At 46.0% G+C, this 18,941-nt stretch overlaps 6 protein-coding genes across 6 annotated transcripts; 4 read left to right on the forward strand and 2 right to left on the reverse strand.

Annotated features, from left to right (window-relative positions):
- Positions 1-425: 425 nt before the first annotated feature.
- On the forward strand, positions 426-3,626 carry GLAREA_01759 (Protein kinase-like (PK-like); the record flags this gene model as incomplete). The annotated part of the gene is made up of 5 exons (XM_008088975.1): positions 426-505; positions 565-751; positions 814-3,274; positions 3,328-3,532; positions 3,587-3,626. The coding sequence occupies 5 exons, from the start codon at positions 426-428 to the stop codon at positions 3,624-3,626; spliced, it is 2,973 nt and encodes a 990-aa protein (XP_008087166.1).
- A 1,699-nt stretch (positions 3,627-5,325) lies between these two features.
- Positions 5,326-6,839, forward strand: GLAREA_01760 (uncharacterized protein; the record flags this gene model as incomplete). Its single annotated transcript, XM_008088976.1, has 3 exons — positions 5,326-5,376; positions 5,437-5,884; positions 5,956-6,839. 3 exons carry the CDS (start codon positions 5,326-5,328, stop codon positions 6,837-6,839), a joined length of 1,383 nt encoding a protein of 460 aa, XP_008087167.1.
- A 737-nt stretch (positions 6,840-7,576) lies between these two features.
- On the forward strand, positions 7,577-10,047 carry GLAREA_01761 (Zn2/Cys6 DNA-binding protein; the record flags this gene model as incomplete). Its single annotated transcript, XM_008088977.1, has 7 exons — positions 7,577-7,676; positions 7,829-7,856; positions 7,928-8,008; positions 8,266-8,356; positions 8,407-9,017; positions 9,068-9,740; positions 9,799-10,047. 7 exons carry the CDS (start codon positions 7,577-7,579, stop codon positions 10,045-10,047), a joined length of 1,833 nt encoding a protein of 610 aa, XP_008087168.1.
- Positions 10,048-10,403: 356 nt separating this feature from the next.
- On the reverse strand, positions 10,404-11,917 carry GLAREA_01762 (NagB/RpiA/CoA transferase-like protein; the record flags this gene model as incomplete). Its single annotated transcript, XM_008088978.1, has 4 exons — positions 10,404-11,118; positions 11,201-11,603; positions 11,658-11,723; positions 11,776-11,917. The coding sequence occupies 4 exons, from the start codon at positions 11,915-11,917 to the stop codon at positions 10,404-10,406; spliced, it is 1,326 nt and encodes a 441-aa protein (XP_008087169.1).
- Positions 11,918-12,400: 483 nt separating this feature from the next.
- GLAREA_01763 (P-loop containing nucleoside triphosphate hydrolase) lies at positions 12,401-16,134 on the forward strand (the record flags this gene model as incomplete). Its single annotated transcript, XM_008088979.1, has 3 exons — positions 12,401-12,438; positions 12,495-15,754; positions 15,806-16,134. The coding sequence occupies 3 exons, from the start codon at positions 12,401-12,403 to the stop codon at positions 16,132-16,134; spliced, it is 3,627 nt and encodes a 1,208-aa protein (XP_008087170.1).
- Positions 16,135-16,423: 289 nt separating this feature from the next.
- GLAREA_01764 (RmlC-like cupin) lies at positions 16,424-16,942 on the reverse strand (the record flags this gene model as incomplete). The annotated part of the gene is made up of 1 exon (XM_008088980.1): positions 16,424-16,942. The coding sequence occupies one exon, from the start codon at positions 16,940-16,942 to the stop codon at positions 16,424-16,426; it is 519 nt and encodes a 172-aa protein (XP_008087171.1).
- Between the last annotated feature and the right edge of the window lie 1,999 nt (positions 16,943-18,941).

Consider the following 18,941-nt stretch of genomic DNA (forward strand, 5'->3'; position numbering starts at 1 on the left):
CGGGTTCTGCAGGTTTCACCTACTGTGCAACACCTCGAATCATTAGATGTAAATGACGCTACGGCGATTGACTGTCTCGAATCCAGTAATGATAGATATCTGGAAAAGAAAACACCCATGCACGAGCATACCTACATCTAGAGCTCTGGACTGACGTTGAGTTTAAGCTCAAGTCAGGTCTTCCTCAGTGGACCAAAGATAGGGGCTAAACAACGGGCGTTCGGCAAAAATGCGCCGTATTCAAGGCGATCAAACCTCACGCCTGGTCTCGCGCTGGTGACCACCTCCGCCGAACTGCTCCAAGAATTACCTGGCCTGCGTAGCTATGCGAACCGATTGTCTTCCGTTCTGTTGATGTCGAAGATTATTAGAGGCATTGCGCCTCACCTTTACACCCCTCTACACAGTTTTGCGCCGGCGTCCTCATGTCTTGGGAGCTTCTGAAGCGCTTCATCGAGAGCGATGTGTTCAACCAGAATCCATTCCTTTCGGTAGCATACCTCTCGTATGTGTCTGCCGATCTCTTGTAAATTCGTTGCATAGTCACTGATCGTCCTCGTGCAGTCGTTATGCGAACAATGTTGGCATTCATTACGTTCTCTGCCAGAAGCTCCGGCAATTTAGCTACGAAGAAATCGAGTTCTTTTTACCCCAGCTATGCCACCTCATCATAAGTGTGGATAATGAGTCCATGGCCTTGGAGGAGTTTATTTTGGATCTGTGCGAAGAGTCCGTCAATGCTGCCCTGCTGGTAATATACTGCTCTCCTGACCTAGATACAAGCAGCTCGCTTGCTAATCACAACAAACGCAGACCTTCTGGTTTTTCCAGACATACCTCCATGATCTATCTCAGAATCCACAATCCGAAGCCTTCAAGACATGCAGGAGGATATACAACAAAGTGCAGCATATCGTGTTTGGAGTAGCGGAGCCGACAAGGCATGAGAAGATTAAGGAGAATGTGCTTCCCGTGTCCGTTTTGGCCAGCTTCGTGCTGGCCAGTATTGCGGTTCCCTTTTTGCCAAAGTGGGCTGGGCCTTTGGCAATATCCCAGGCGAGGAAACCTCAGTCGACAGGTGATGTTATATCGGACGGAAGTCAAACACAACAGAAGATTGTACGTAGCCATACGACGACGCCCAGCACAACACGGTCGAGGAGAGCCAAAGAGGGTCGAATAGCAGGTGCCGCTTCCAACTCTACCAATGGAGCTCGCTCTAAACCACCCCGTGCAAGCTCATTGGAGAGACCAAGGTCGTCGAACTCTACGAAGCCACCCCATGTTGAACCTAGACCTCGGCCTTCACGTCTAGACCTACAGCCCCTTGACCCCCGTCTCAGTTCCTCGTCTTTACCATTGCCAGATTCGCGATCACCACGGATGACTGTTACGAGGCCATCTACCCCGGCTACTGCTGGCATATCGCAGCGGATTCCAGATCATATCTCACGGAAGCACGTGCAAGTCGCCAGAGCCCTTAGCCCTTCTGCCCTTTCGGATTTGCAAAAGGTTAAATTGCTGAGGCAAAACTACTTTCGGTGTGAAACCCAATTCCTCACAGCTCTTGAAGATATATCGAATCGTTTGATAATCGTGCCTAAAGCAGCTCGTCTGAGCGCTTTACGTGCAGAGCTTGCTCTCATTGCCCGGGATTTGCCAGCTGAAGTCGACATACCGGTCATCTGCCCTGCTTCGTTGATAGACGGAATACCAAGCAAAAGCCGGCATCACCGTATTGTTCGTTTAAATCCTGCCGAGGCCACAGTGTTGAACAGTGCTGAGAAAGTTCCCTACCTCCTCATGGTTGAGGTTTTGCGCGATGATTTCAGTTTTGACCCATCGACAATCGACAATCGAAGATTATTAGTTAAGCTAATGTCAGAACATGGAACCGGTCGCAAACGTATATTTGATCTATCAGAATCTGCTCATCCGTCCCATACGAACAGAAGCAGCGATATACCCCAGGACAGCGTATTTGAACCTGTGACCGGGGATCTAGGAAGTTCTCCATTGATCAAGACGTTCGATGAAGCTACCCTAATTGATGAAAACACCCCTCCGACACAGCCCGTTACGCCCATTCCTCCGCGGCTCTCTAGTGGTGCCACTACTCTTTCCACAACTTCCACAGTTGCAACACCCAGGGATTCTGGTGCATCAATATCTCGCTCAGCGAGTCCAGGCTCGCGCAAAATGACCCTCCCCGGCTACGGTCGATCTGGTGCATCAGATCAGCCGGACTTCTCCGCGTTGGCCACACACATGCGAACGGCCTCGCAAATGCTAGCCCAACTTGATTCAACGAGTGGGAAAAGGCCGAAGGGTGAGGTTGCAGCAATTCGAGCCAAGATTATTGCTAGCATGCAGAGTTTGGAAGAACAAAGCTTTGAAGTCGAAGACAGCCCTAGATCACCCGCACCTACTTTCGATATGATTATGGCAAATGCCAATGTTGCTGCTGCAAATGTCACCGCTGAAGACATCGAAGAAGAGAATGTCTCTGAGCCTGGTTTGAACAGTGGCGCCGGAGCCGCGCGAATGGAAAATGATCAGAAGACTGGTGGTGTCCAGCGGAAGGGTGACAGAGACGATCCTAGCGCCGCTACCTTTGGTGAGGCCTGGAGCGTGAAGAAGGAAAGGATCAGAAAGTCTTCGCCTTTTGGTTGGATGAAAAACTGGGACGTTCTCAGTGTGATTGTGAAAACGGGCGATGATTTGAGACAAGAAGCTTTCGCATGTCAACTGATTCAAGTTTGTGACAAAATATGGGAAGACGCAAAAACCCCAGTATGGGTAAAACGGATGAGAATTTTGGTCACGGGCGAATCCTCGGGCCTTATTGAGACCATTACAAACGGAGTATCTCTACACTCTCTCAAGCGAAGCCTAACACTGGCCACCATTGAGAGTGGTGACAATCCTCGAAGGCGTATAGCAACTTTGAAGGATCATTTTGTCAAGACTTTTGGTGCTCCTGATACCGATGCCTATAAAGCAGCCGAAGACGCATTTAAGCGATCACTGGCTGCTTATAGTATCATTTCGTATATTCTACAACTCAAGGATCGTCACAACGGAAATGTACTTGTTGACAACGAAGGCCACATTATCCATATCGATTTTGGATTTATGCTCTCCAACTCTCCAGGATCAGTTGGGTTTGAAGCTGCGCCATTCAAACTCACACAGGACTATGTTGATGTTCTTGGGGGAGTTGGGGCTCCTGGATTTGAGGATTACAAAAAGCTATGTAAACAAGCATTTCAAGGTAAAGTTCCATGTGCTTCACTCAGGTTCTTCCTCGCTAATCCTTACATTCAGCCCTTCGGCGCTCTGCCGACCATATCATCGATCTAGTCAGCATGATGGGTGTAGAATCTAAAATGCCTTGCTACTCCTATGGTGTACAACAAGCTACGAACAGTTTGAGGCAACGCTTTCAACTCCAGCTCAGTGCGGATGAAGCCGAGCAATTTGTAGAGACCGACTTGATTGGGAAGTCTTTAGGAAGCTATTATACACGACTGTGAGATTCAAAGTCTCATTCATCCTGCTAAGCACACTGCTAATATCAGCATAGTTATGACACCTTCCAGTATCGTACTCAGGGTATTTACTGAGATCCTTCGAGTTAAATGAAGCACCTGGGCGGCGTTGGATATTTTTTGCATTTACACTGGTGCTGGCATAAAGTATAAGGAGGGTCCCAAAGACTGTGTTTCTTTGAGGTAATGATATCATGCTTGAAAGTATTTTGTACGACGGCTCTGAGAAAGTTGGCCTGGCCAAAGACATGAACCTATCAGTACCTCAATTCAATGGATAAAACTCTAGAAACTCCAGATCATCTACGGTATAATCTAAAACCGGTAGCTGTTTCGTATTCATCGGTGCTGGGTACAGCGTACCTCTCGCAATAATCTCTCTCTTTTGAACAGTCCCGCAAGGTTTCCGAATTTCATATGGCCAATCGACGGTGTGATGGCCGCCTTTCGTTTGGTTCAACGGCTCGGCCATCATCTTTTTGCTCTGTCTGAGTCACTGCGTCGAACCGTCTAGAGCAACTGCTAACTAATAAATGTTTCACAGCCTAGGGTCATCTTCTCGTATGTTTTTGGCCAGAAGTTGTAGACCACGTTTGTCGGTTTTATTTGAAGGACGTTTCACTCACAACTTGGGCCTAGTCTTATTGATGCGAATGGCCAGACGAAGAGGTCTTGGGCTGATTCGTGGGTGCGATCGTTTTCAAGCGGAGATTTGAAATGTTTCATTATTCGCCTTTAGAACGACTATGCCACATTACTGTAGTCCACTCTACCGTATAGACATGGGCGAGACGGAAATTCTGCTTTAATAAGCAGGTGTGTCAATAATCTCTATCATGTTAGTATAACACGAAAGCATGTGATACAAGCCCGCCTCGGTGTCCTTTGAAAGCCTTACCCAACCATGATATTTTTTTATCAGATTCAGCTTCTGGACCTGAAAATTGTAGACAGTCGCACGTGATGAGCAAGATATCATATCCATGAATGGCCCCGAATTTCAGAGTCGGACTGCAGTGAATGCATACATGATTCTCTTAAATTAGGGTGTGCCCCCTTCGCGGTTCGCTGCGTTCGCTTATAGATAACAGTTTCTCAACTTCCCGTCTCCAACCTGCCTCTCCCTACAACAACATCATCATCCGGGAACAGTAGAAGCTGCCATCACTACTTTCCGATCTGTGACACCCAATTTTTCTTTCATGCTGGAATGAAGGAACCTTAACAATCATGCGCAATGGAATCTATACTTGACCATGCATACTATCTGACACAACATTCGCCATAGAATATGTCAAATGCGGTGGCGCCATATGGTTCAAACGATAACATACTTACCATAAGAAGCTTCCACAATGGCATTCACCCCTGCTGAGATGTTTAGAGGATTTGCCACTAGTCGAAAGGGAAGGTTTTCTTTTTCGTTCCCACATTTTGTCGATACTTCTCTCACATCAAATCGACGAGATTTTACACTGGGTATTGCGACAGATCTTTAGCTTCAAGCACGGAGTCAGCACTGACACGTAAAGCTATCATATACCGCTTGGGAAAGAAAATATAAACTGTATCCAGAGTTGTCGTTGATCACGATCATTATCTCAGCATCAACCTCGAGAAACAGAGTGGTAGGTAGTTACGCCTTCACTTTCTAATCCGCGGTGCTGCTCACCATCGTCGCAAGACCCAGTGTAGTCCTTGCAAGCACAGTCGAGATAATATTGTGGCAGTAATACGCATGCTTGTGCCGACAGCGAAGAATTAAATATACATCATGCCTCCCGCTCATGACTATCGCAAAGAGCATGATTGGACACAATTCGAGGTAATTCTCTCTAAATTTTCCTTCTTATACTTCAAGTTTCAAAATACTAAATCTACCAAGTTGCAGACAATGCTTGCATTGATAGTTCGTGGAGTCCATCTTCCTGACTATACGACTACCAATCGCCTTACTTCCGAATATGCTGCTAGACAAAGGACTTATGAGAATTTCTGCACTGCTCTGAATACTGCTCTTCACAAAGATGACTACGCTCAAGACATCTACTCCAAAGACATTATCAAGCAGTTGGAGAAGATGTTGAAGGAGCGTAAACACGTGGTAGGCCCCGGCGGACTGGTGGAACGAGGCAAGACGCGTCGCATTACTAGAGCACTGACGAATGCGTGGAATCGTGGTTCACAGATGAATTTTGATGGCTCCATGGGAGAGTGGGAGGAATGGAGAAAACGTGCATTAGAGAATGAGTCTCGTCGCGCCAAGGGACTATGTTCTATTGAGGAGGAAGAAGAGAAGAAGGAGGCGAAGAAAAAGCAAGAGCAAGAAGCCAGTAAGTTCTACTCCCATCGGCTTTGCTTTTTATTATATACCTCAACATCTCGACACAGCTGACAACCACAGTGAGGTTGGCCATGCTGGCTGCAGAACGTGCAATGGCGAGTCGTGGCGATGGAAACACGGGCAACAGTTCATACCTCCAAGACGCATTTGGAAATAAAACGTCAGAGGAAATTGCTCACCTGTTCTCAAAAAACTCTACATCTCGTAGCGGGAGCTCTACCTATGACCCTCAGCCTCGTCGACCAGCAATGAGCTCGGCTATAACCCCACAAGCCTATGACAGATCTTATTATGAAACCGCACAAGAGCTCGATGCTCGGCGAGATCTGGAGCCGGGGTGTTCTGAGGGCTTTGATTCTGTAGTCTCTCCCCCTTATAACGGGAGGATGTCGCCAGAACTTGATGAGCACGTTCAAGCGAATGCTTCAGCTTCCACTGACGCAGTAGCAACCCTTCAGTCGAAGGCTTATGAGCGTCGAAAATCCTATGCTGCAGATGATTTCATCTCTACCATGGGATCTCCGCCAATGGCTAGTACCCCTATGCCATCACCGGGTCGGGGCAATGCTCAAGCATCTTCTTCATTCGAGGTCATTCAGGACTCCGACAACATTGTAAGACCTCCGTCGTCTCATATCACTTCACCCTCAGTAAAGAGAAGAAAATTGGCAGGTATGAGGCGTCGAAAGAATGCCGACCTTAAAGCTTCTGAGCGAGCTGATGTTCCTTCTTCTAAGCCAGAGCAAATCTCACTATCGTTTCAGCGACCTGTAGAACAATCTTCCTGGGAGGTTGGTTCCGAACAGCTTGCCCGAGACACAGATGCCACTGCTGCATTATCGGAGAATCAAAAGAAGCCTGAGAGACGAGATGAGTATGGAAGACCTCTACCTGATCCAGATACATATGCGGTTGGGGCGACGAAGTTTATCGATACATCTTGACATTGTCAAGGATTATAGGATAAATATTCGCGGCCATATCATCTGCTCTCAGAAACACTGCACGCCAGAACATGCAAGATGGCGAAGCAATCGCTCTGGGGCCCTTTACTCAGCAATCTCTTTTCTCTCATGTTATCACGTTCCAATCTTTAAGCATTGGTAAAACAATTATTTACGTTGGCTCTCTAAGAATAGTCCTTAGACAAAGCTTCATTCCTGCTTCCCCATTTGCACAAAGCAAAGCAAGATCTTAAAGGTCATTGATGATTTGAAAGTTTCAACGGGCGGGACTTAGACTTTCCTGCAACGTATTCGTAGACCACAAATAGAATATACACATTAACTATCAATAATTAAGCAGTTTTTGGATAGTGCTATACCGATGTGATTGAACATCGTAAGGAAAAGATAGGTACTGTTATGAAGTTGTGTTAGAATTAGAGTTTTCTTTACTGTGAAGGGAGGAAAAGGCTAATGATAATGTCATAACTGACATCTCCTTGTGATTTTCTGAAGAGGAAAATACCCCTATTCCCCCACCTAAACCAATTAGCCGAGACCTCCCAGCAAATATACCCCATATTTGCGGGCAGACCACCATACCCCGCTTTTCCTCCAGGACCTCCACTCGAACACGCCTCCCCCATCCAGAACTCCATCGTTGCATATATTCTAGCCAAACCCGATCACGCCTCCCGATATAACACGCTCAATTGCGTTTAGATTATGCTTCCAATATGCAGTCGATGGGACGAAGTAACTCGGAATCGTCGAATCCTGTTTCGGCGGTCACGACCTCGTTTAGAGCGCGGGCTAGGAAGAGAACTGCTCATGCTTGTAAGTTTGGGCTTGATGTGATACTTTTTCAATCATGAGAAATTCTCATAAAAGGTTTCCTTCTCAATTTGGAAATCAACTTTTGATGACCTTTATGAGAATCCTCTATCCGTATATATTATTGGTGCTGACAGTGAAACTTTGACAATCAGGTGATGCTTGTCGAATGAGAAAGTCGAGGTACGGTTGGACTCTCTAACAGCGGATCTTTTCACTTATGTTATATTTTAAAACAAGCTAACAGTGCGTAGATGTGATGGCCAGCAGCCTTGCGCTTGGTGTACTGAGAATGATGTAGACTGTCTTTACGGACGGCAGCAACAGTTGGCGGTGTACGTCTCTCTTTTCTGAATTCCATACAATGTTCTTCGCGATTACATTTGTAACTGTTTATTCGAGTCAAATTACATGCGATCTGGCCTATTACTTTTCGTTCTGGGCAATTGCTCAGGGATGACCTACCTGATCACTACTTCTGTATGGCAAAGTTCAGATCACAGTTTATGCTCTGCTTCAAAGTTCACTGTGTATATTTGAGATGCATCGATCAACATCATACTTATGAATACTAAGTTTTGCTGTACTGTAGTGGCCAAGGTGCAAGTCAGGGAAAGAGTGACAAAATTCTCGAGACCGTGCTGAGAATGGATGCTCTTCTCAACTCTATACACGAAAATCTAGTAAGCCTCAACCAAATGGCCTGTTTTAGGGACGTACTTATTCGTGTTAGCGAAGCCCTCACAGTGCAGTGTCTGACCGGTCTTATTCGCCTGGTCGTCTAATTTCCGAACCAACTCCTTCAGATAGAGATTTTGACAGAGTAGCAAATGCTAGTCTTCCTTCACACGTCAGCGCAACCGAAGACTTACTATCGTCTACGCTTGCTCAGCCATTTCCTTCATTAATCGAACAATTTCGACCTATTTTTCTGCTAGAGAGCAGGAGGCCGCCACTACCATTTCAGAGTCGGTTCACACGGAGTCCAGTGTTTACCCCTAATGAAGCTAACCGTCTAATCGCCTCATTTCAGTCAACTCTCAATTTCTGGTATCCTGTGATTAGCAAAGCTAACTTGGATGTCTTATTTGATAGGATACAGAACGGCTTCAGCAACAACTCCTGTGAAGACTGCCTAGCTTTACTTGTTCTAGCGTTAGGCGCGGCATCGGAGCTGGTAAAATATACAAATTCCGATGAGACATATCGAAGCTTCGACTCGAGACAGCAACAAAGTGAGCTAAGTAACATGGCGAGCGTATGCTTTGATGAAGCTTCAAAGCTTTTGGCAGTTGCATATATGGAAGTCAGCACGACGTCAGCTCAATGCGTCTTTCTCTCAGCGTTTGTTCTTCTCAGCCCTAAGACATTGTTTATCGCTGATAGTTGAATAGGTTGTTTTGTTCGTTTCTACAGCGGCCTCTTCAAACTTGGAGCCATCTCAGTATGACGGCAACAAAGTGCCGCTCCCTTATTGCTTACGCTACTGGTTCAATTAGTTTCGAAGAAGAAGAATGTGTCAGACGTATGTTCTGGTCTTGCTATATCATAGAAAGCGACCTAATTTCCGAATTATCGCATTTGCCTCAATCAGGTGTAGCGGAAGTAGAGTCGCAAACGCCGCTTCCTGGACCTCTAATTACGCACAGCACTTCTACCTTGACTGAATCATCTGCTCTATATTTCTTGAGTTGTATCTCGATCCGACGCCTGTTGAATCGAGTACACCACCTATTATACGCAGAAGATAAGCACAAATCACCGACTCATACAATCAATGACAGTCTTCACAACATGATAGCTGAACTTGACCATCAGCTCGTGCTTTGGCGGGACACGCTTCCGGAATTCTTACAGTTCGAGGAAGGCGAGAGGGAGTGTAGAAATGAGCATGCAGCATTTCTGAGACAAAGATATTTAGCTTGCAAAAGCGTCATATTCAGACCATATGTTGAAGTCGTCTTGAAGCATATCGATATTGGACACCCTCCAGAAATCATAGAGAATGCAACGCGATGTCTCTCAGCGTCTTGTTACCACATAGTGTACTTGCGCTCATTTTCTCAGGTTCGACCCATTCCGTCCTTCTGTTAAGGGCTTGATCTAATCAGCTAACCTTTTCTAGACTGTTCTGATAGACCCGTGGATCTGCTCATTGTCTATGACTAGCACGATGTTCATCCTCCTCGCCTCGCTTAGCAACCCTTCCCTCCGCCAGACTTTACTTGCCCAACATAACATCGGCGAATTCGGCACTCATCTACAGCGTTTAATCAGTAGTTGGAGTGGGATCGTCCCCAACAAAAGCCCGAGCATTGAACAAAGCCTAAGGCTTATTGGGGAGATTGATGGTCTGATCAGAAGAAGATTGTGATCTTAGTCTAACTGGCATTGAGAGAATTTATTGGACGGTTCTGTGTTTAATGAGTCTAACAGGCGAAACTTCCTGCATTACAACTTTAGAGTGTGAAGTAACATGGAAGGGCTGAACCGTCAAGTGCAGAAACATTATGAGTATTTACTTTGGATATCCTATTCCCAATTTACATCCCATCCCGCATTGCTACCTTTTTATTTAACAGATTCTATGCTGCCACCACATGGCCGAAGCGAAGTCGCTCTGTGGCTAGTCCAAATATCAACAGGGAAATCTCGTAAAAAGTACGCTTCGTCTCTCATAAATCATGTCTAATTATAAACAAACGTGTAGTGAATTTTTTTTTAGATCTGTTAGATATTCTCCATCTGAAACTGGGTGCCGTCGTCGCGTCGATCGTCATCACCGTTCACTTGTCGGCCTTCTACCTGGGATGCCCATCTTTCTGGCATGATTGGCTTAAATTCGAATGTTCCTTTAGAGCTGCGGACAACTTCTCCTTTCTCAGTTATGATAGCGTCGATCAGATCGTGGGGCGTTACGTCGAAGGATGGGTTCCAAACGTTGATTCTTTGGTCTGCAATGGCGACTCTTTCTGTGTGATTGACATCGACCTTTCCGTCCTTGCCGACAACAGCGCCCGTAATCTGAGTAAGTTCGTTCTTGGCGCGGTCTTCAATTTTGATAGAGTCACCAGATTCGGTTTCGAGGTCAATACTGGTGGTGGGAGCTGCCACCACAAATTTTATACCGTGCGCTTTGGCAAGTACAGCAAGCTGATAGGTACCAATCTTGTTCGCGGTATCTCCATTCCGGGCAACACGGTCAGCTCCAACAATAACTGCAGAGATGTTCATCTCTTCCTTCTTTCGGTGAAACAGTGCACCTGCCATGGAGTCCGTTATGAGGGTTGAAGGGATTTCTTCGTAGACCAATTCAAAAGCTGTGAGACGAGAGCCTTGATTATAAGGGCGGGTTTCGGTACAATATGCATGATCAAGATAATTCATCTTATGCAAACTGCGAATTATACCCAGTGCCGTGCCATGACCTGAAGTTGCAAGTGACCTGAAGACAGTCAGTCTCTGGTTGCGCAGTTGTATGACAGAAAGACTTGACACGAAGCCTAAATCAAGTAAAACAAACATACCCCGTATTGCAGTGCGTTAGCACACTCAGTTTTCGATATGTCCGATCTGGCAAACCTTGTGTTCCAGGAGGACTCGTCGTGTAGTACCTCAACTCTGCCTCCGCGTCGACTGGTGTGACAATAGCTCTCTGTTGCCTCCTCAAGTATTCCGCACCATATCTACCAATGGCCAGATTGGTGGTATAGTCATCTTCCAGAATTTTCTCAGCAACCTCAATAAAAACGGTTCGCACGTTAGCACACGATGCAGCTTCATCGCTTGTACTGTTTGATGCTGCGTTTTGCGTTCGGCTTTTGAGTAGTTTGATTGCGTTGGAGAGATCAACCGCTGTCGGACGACTACCCATGAGATAGTCTAGTTTGGAATTGATATACTTGACCAATTCTTGGGAATTGCTCGCCCCTGTTGGTGTCAGATAGGCAATCTTCTAAGGAGAAAGGCAATGTTCGAACTCACCATCTTTCTTCTGCTCCAATTCCACTGCAAGCGCAAGTGCGGCAACAATGGCAATGGCCGGAGCACCTTGTAATCAAGATCAGTCGATGAAATGTCCATCGAAAATCTCGAAGCATACCTCTTACGCGCATAGCCTTGATGCAATCAAAAGCCTCCTCGCAAGTAAAAACGTCATCATATACAAATTCATGTGGCAGCCTCAGTTGATCCAAAACCTGGAGATTGCCCCTCTGGTATTTGATAGCTTGAAGCCCCACCATTATTGTGAAGGCGTTGTCGGGTGTCTTGAAATTGTATCAGTAGTACGGGTCTGGAAAGACAGACCAAACTTGAAAATCTGCAAAATCTTTGGGCCACCTCAACGTCAGAATAATCAATGTGAATTTTGTTAGAGTATACTTTGTGTCGCCTTGAGTACAGGTTAATCTCTACAGAGCTGGAGGTGCACAACTAAAAAATTGTATCATTGCCTTTACCGCCGGGCAGAAAGTGATAATTCTGCCAGGCGGTGAATTTCTCTCCCGCTAATGCTCCCTCTAGACCGCGCTACATCGCGTCCGACACGCGTTTGCGACTACCATATTTTGAAATATATCACATTGTCTGACACTTGCCGATCTGCCATGCGTATCTAGAACTCGTATGGCCTCTTATCGGATTGACCTATTTCTTCCACAGTAGCTGGTATTTTGTGTTGAAGCGATTCATTCCCAACCCACAAGGTCTTGCGACGGATCGCGAAGATGTTTATCAAACAGATTATTATCCAAGGCTTCAAGAGGTTGTTATTTTCTCATTTTCTTTGAGACATGTGCCCACTTGCTAACCTGTATCCAGCTACAAGGAGCAAACAGTCATCGAGCCGTTCTCCCCCAAGACGAATGTTATCGTTGGACGAAATGGATCTGGAAAGAGCAACTTCTTCGCCGCAATTCGATTCGTTCTTAGCGATGCGTATACACAGATGGGTCGCGAGGAGCGGCAAGCCCTACTACATGAAGGATCGGGTTCTGCTGTTATGTCAGCATATGTGGAAGTAATTTTCGACAATAGCGATGATCGATTCCCCACGGGCAAGGATGAGTTGATTCTTCGTCGAACGATTGGGCTAAAAAAGGACGAGTACTCTCTTGATCGGAAGAATGCGACGAAGACAGACGTAATGAACTTGCTCGAATCCGCGGGATTTTCGCGCTCCAACCCTTACTATATTGTTCCTCAAGGTCGTGTGACGGCTTTAACCAATATGAAGGATGGAGAACGATTGACTCTGTTGAAGGAGGTTGCTGGAACTCAGATTTACGAAGCTCGCCGAACGGAGTCTTTGAAGATGATGACGGAGACCAACAACAAGCGAGCCAAAATTGACGAATCGCTGGACTATATCAATGAACGTCTTGCTGAATTAGAGGAGGAGAAAGAAGAGCTGCGCGGATTTCAGGAAAAGGATAAAGAACGCCGATGTCTTGAGTATGCCTTCTATCACCGGGAGCAGTTGGCGCTCCACCAAGCGCTCGACGAAATTGAACAATTTCGTGCCGACGGCGTGGAAGGGACTGATGAAAACCGCGAAGCTTTTACTGAGGGTGAAAAGGCAATTGCAGAAGTCGACGATGAGATTAAACAGTTGAAGCGACAAATGGAGCTTCTTAAACTCGAACGACGCCAATTGGAAGAAGACCGTCGAGAAACGTCGAAAGCTCAAGCGAAGATCGAACTAGATGTAAAAACACTGACTGCTGGTCTATCAGCAACTGAGCAAACACGAACACAACACCAGCAAGATTTGAGATCTGTGAAGGAAGAGATTGCTAAAACGGAATCCGAACTGGAGAAGATTATTCCAGAATATAACAAGCGAAAGAAGAGCGAATCGGAAGTGAAGCATGAACTTGACGTCGCTGAAGCCACGCAGAATAGACTGTATAACAAGCAAGGTCGAAGCTCTCAATTCAAGAACAAGAACCAGAGAGACACATGGCTCCGGGGGGAGATTGAACAACTCAACACCGTAATAGGGGAGCAGAAGGCGAACCGAATCAACGCTGATGAGGAAGTCAAAGCTACAAAGTCGCAAATCACCAACCTTGAGCAGGACCTTGCTGGTCTTCGAGAACGTTTAGATGGTTGGGGTGGGAGTCGCCAGGCCTTGTCTAATGAAGTCACTTCCGCCAAGGATGCTCTTGAAAAGCTTACAGACGAAAGGAAGCTTCTCCGCCGTGAGGATGACAGAATCGATTCTGTGATTGCCGAGGCTCGAAGAGAAAAGGAAAAGGCCGAGTCTCTACTATCTCATACTATGGATGGTCCAACTTCTCGAGGTCTAGCAACTGTCAGAAGATTAAAGAAGGAGCAGAACATCGAAGGTGCATTTGGAACTTTAGCAGAACTCATGGAAGTTTCCGAGAATTATCGCACCGCAGCTGAACAAACCGCCGGCGCCAGCCTCTTCCACTATGTTGTTGACAACGCAGAGACAGCCACATATCTCATGGAAGCTTTGTTCAGACAGAAAGGTGGAAGACTAACATTTGTACCACTTGACCAGGTCCGATCCAAGCCAACCAAGCTACCAAATGCAAATGACGCTGTACCAATCTTGTCCAGAATCACATACGACGAAAAATACGAGAAAGCCATGAATCAGGTTTTTGGCCAAACAATTGTCTGTCCCTCCTTGCCCATCGCTGCCGGTTATGCAAGAAGTCATGGATGTAATGCCATAACTCCAGACGGTGACACTGCTAACAAAAAGGGTGCTCTGACTGGTGGCTATATTGACAGCCGAAAGTCAAGACTAGAGGCATTTCGAGTAGTCAACCAGGCCCGGGAAGAGTATGAGAGACTGCAAACCCGGGCTATCGAAATCAGGGGAGAAGTGGAAAGGAAAGACCAGGAAATTACTGCAGCAATGAGCACGCATCAGAAGCTTGAACAGAAACTGCGCCATCTTGATGACAGCTTTGATCCCTTGAAAGTTGAACTACGATCCAAGAGCGCACACTTACAGAGGCTTCAGGACCAGGTCGAAGGTCACGTGCGCCGATTGGAGGTCATCAAGAAGTTGGTCAATGATCAGAGCGACAACTTGACGGGCCTCGAAGCAGAACTGGCCTCCCCTTACAAGAACGCCTTGAGTGCTGACGAAGAGCGCCAACTGGAACAGCTTACTAGAACAGTCGCCGAACTACGCAAATCTTGGAATGAACTAAGTACCGCAAGACGGGAGATTGAAGGTCGAAAGCAGATGCTCGAGGTTGAATTGAGAGAGAATCTTCGAATGAAACTTGATCAGTTGAACAGCCAGGAGATCGATAACAATGTAAACAGTGGATCAGGCACCCTTAAGGAGGCTCAGCGTGAACTTAAGCGCATTCATAAGGCAGCTGCAAATGTTTCAAGCAAGCTGGAGGAGAACGAGAGTGAAATTGAGCAAGCTGAAAATAGGATATCGAAGCTGCACAAAATCAAGGCGCAGAAAGAGGAGGAGCAACAAGAGCTTGCCCGAGCAATCGAAAAGTATCAAAAGAGAATGGAAAAGAGCGTAGCCAAGAAGGCTCTTTTGACCACGTCGGCCGCAGAGTGCGCAAAGAACATCCGCGACCTGGGTGTTCTGCCGGATGAAGCCTTCGAAAGATTTTCAAATGCAGATTCCAAGCAAATCACATCCCGTCTCAAGAAGGTTAACGAAGCATTGAAAAAGTACAAACATGTTAACAAGAAAGCATTCGAGCAGTACAACAACTTCACCTCGCAGAGAGACAACTTGACCAAGCGGAGGAAGGAGCTCGACGACTCCCAGAGCTTGATTCAAGGTCTGGTAGAATTCCTCGACCAACGCAAGGATGAAGCAATCGAACGCACATTTAAACAGGTCTCCAAAGAGTTCGCTCAAATATTTGAACGTCTAGTACCGGCAGGACGAGGGCGTCTGGTCATTCAACGCAAGACTGATCAACGTGCCCGCGAGGACGAAGACTCCGAGGACGAGCCTAGAGAAAGCGTCGAGAACTACACTGGTGTAGGGATCAGTGTTTCCTTTAACAGTAAACACGATGAACAACAGCGAATTCAACAGCTGAGTGGTGGTCAGAAGAGTAAGCATTCTTGCATTTACATATTTAATTCCCCGGCTAACATGAAAACAGGTCTTTGCGCCCTGGCCCTTGTTTTCGCCATCCAACAGTGTGATCCTGCGCCATTCTACCTATTCGACGAAATCGACGCTAACCTCGATGCTCAATACCGTACCGCTGTCGCGCAAATGCTGGAGGAAATCGCAGAACAGCAGAATAGTGCCGAGGGAGGAGATGGTCCCAGCATGAGTGGACAATTCATCTGTACAACATTCAGGCCAGAAATGTTGATGGTGGCAGACAAGTGTTACGGTGTCACCTTCCGTGATAAGACCTCCAGAATCAACACTGCGAGTCGCGAAGAAGCCTTGGCATTCGTAGAAGGGGAGGCGCCGAAATAATGACGAGTGTGGGATTTGGATTTAGCGATATGACTTACTTACTGATGAGATGGGTATAGTGAACTTGTGATTATTTTAAGGCGTTGGGCATACCTCGGTCTCACTAGGAAGGAAAGAAGTGTCACTCAACTCTTTGTATTTATTCTGTCTAGGCACATTATATTATCTTGTACTTTATGTTCCGACACTACAGAACTCTGCGGAAGTCTGAATCATATCTATACTTTATCCCTTCTTACTCACTCAAGAAAACCCCCCGTAAGCTTTCAATCCACTCTGCCATCCTCCCTCACTTCCTCGAGCCAAATTGCGTATCCTCCAGCACATTCCCCTCTCCGTCTTTCAATGGCTCAGCGCCGACCATGACAACCATCATCTTGCACCACTCTGTCGACCTATTCTCCCAGCTATGGTTCGTCCCCCTCTGAATCATCACATCCCCAACTTTCAACACCCGCTCCTCACCCTCCCCACCATCCAGCACGGCTACAATCTCGCCCGTCATGATGACAATATAATCCAGACTCAAGGTCCTATGCATAGGCGCCTTTGCGGCTGGAGCGAAATCTACCACGCTGCATAACACGCCTGCTGGTGGACATTTCGGGAGGGTGTTGGACGTATCTGAGATGGGAAGGAGATTTGATGTCGGTACGCTGGGGAGGGAATGTAAGGTCGTTAGGGCGGAGACTTGAGGTCCGAATGGGTGGAATGGTGGGACTAGGCTGTCTGATGTGAATGTTGACTTGTTGGTTGATGGGGAGTGGGAGCTGATGACTACTCGGGTGTGAGGGACTGTGGAGGCCATTTTTGAAGTTTGCTTGGTAGAGTAGATGAGATGGTAGATTTGAGTGGAGTTGGTTTGAATAATTGGATTAGGAGACACAATCTCAGCTCTTTATATACATGATTTGTCCGTTTCCTAAGCATAATCAATAGATTACGAAGTGGCAGAGTTGACGCAGCCACCTGATTAATTCCTACCTGAAATGATACATACATGCGAGAATAGTTGCACGAAACCGCGAGGCTTTATTAAATTCGCAGATATAATCTTTACGAAGATAAGTTGTGCGAATTCAGGATGAGAAATACTACACTGAGTCTCTCGCGCGAGATGTCCGTATTCGGCGATGGTAAGCGAAGGGGGGTCTGATGACTTTTACTTTTGCTTACGAGGACCTCGAAGTCGAAGAAACTGTCTTCAGAATTCTCCAAAAAAGCTTAAAACCTTGAGGACTACCTGCGAAATTCCACACCTGTTTCTCTTTCATGCGAGATAGTATTCTTGGTTCATGGGATTTCTCCTAGTCACGTGCGCCCGTACGGGACTGTTAATTGTATCAAAGCATTTCAACCTACCTAGTCTAAGAGGACTTGAAGAGATTCTCCAAAAGTTTCTTTAGAGCTATATCTCGGCTTGCTTGGTTAAACAAAACTGGAAAAACTTCAAGTCAGAAAGGTGATTAGCGGAGCTTAACACTTGTACGTTGTGCTACAAATCTGGAATTATGGTTTTTGCTAACATAAATTCAAGCTCTATGTTAAGATAAAGACATCCGTTGCTTTGCCTTAGATGTCAACATTTTGCCTCGTATATAGACCGATCTCAATGTCGAGCGATAATAACAAATCTCTTCTTCCATCGATCTGGAATCAATATCTTCGATATATCGGCAAGGGTAGTGCGTACTACAATTGCTTGTCACTTTCGGTAAAGACTCAGTAATTTTACAACCTGGAGCTTCAATAGTTGCTGTCCCGGTATTATTCCGTTATTCGGAAGCGCGATTGGAAACAGCGGGAACTTTACAACCTTTCCGTAGGTGTAAGGGATATAAGAGGTGGCTTTTGAAGAGTTAAAAGGAAAGAGAGTGCTGTTCACATAGGGAGTAGAAGAACAAGTGTTTAAGTTCCTACGTTAGAAAAGAACCTGTTAGCGTTAACGGAGAGTTGTCTTATTGCCTATTAAAATAAGTAAGCAGCTCAATACCAATAAACTTCTAAACTCTAAACAAGTAGATAATGGAGTAGTTTGAAAAGCTAAGCCGATAACGATTGCATCATTTGTGGTGAATGGGACTGTAGTCTATTTTTATTGAAGCTGATATTGCAACTATAATCAACACTCTGTTATCCCAGTACCTTTCAGGAAAGCAGTTGATCGTGAAAAACTCTAGATTGGAATACCGGTAAGGGTACAATTCGGACTATGATCACTTATGAGTGGATGTTTAGAAATCACTGGCATTAGCGAAGTAATAATTAGGAATTATTTGATGGACGTCACAAGTTTGTAGATCTCATAATTTGAATAGTCCAAGAGTCACTTGGATTCTTGATTATCATCCACATACACGTTATTTGGCCGCCTTTAAGGCAATGAAAACAATTAATAATTCTGCAACTTCAGAATTAAAGAAACAAGCCTCAAGGTCTCTTTTACAAATCTTGACATAGGTCACAGGTGAGACTCCAACGCTGTAGCCTACAAATTCAGATCCGAGGGTCGCAGTCCTCACATCCAACACCCACCCTGTTCTTCGATTAATCAACAACCATCACAACATTCCAAACCCAGAACTCCAAAAAATCTTTATCACTCACATTTCTCAACATCAAGATTCCACATCCACCCCTTGCTTACCCTCCTCCTCCTCCAACGCCACCTCTAAACCCGACTTCGCCAATCTACCCACACCTGCACGTCAACCCGCCCCAAAGATCACCACCCAAAAGTTTCACAACAAGCACATCCCAATGCCCTAACCACCGCATAGCAAACCGAAGATCAGACCACGAGGATC

The sequence above is a fragment of the Glarea lozoyensis genome, assembly GCF_000409485.1.
Source record: "Glarea lozoyensis ATCC 20868 chromosome Unknown GLAREA7, whole genome shotgun sequence".
NCBI classification, from domain to species: Eukaryota; Fungi; Ascomycota; class Leotiomycetes; order Helotiales; family Helotiaceae; genus Glarea; species Glarea lozoyensis.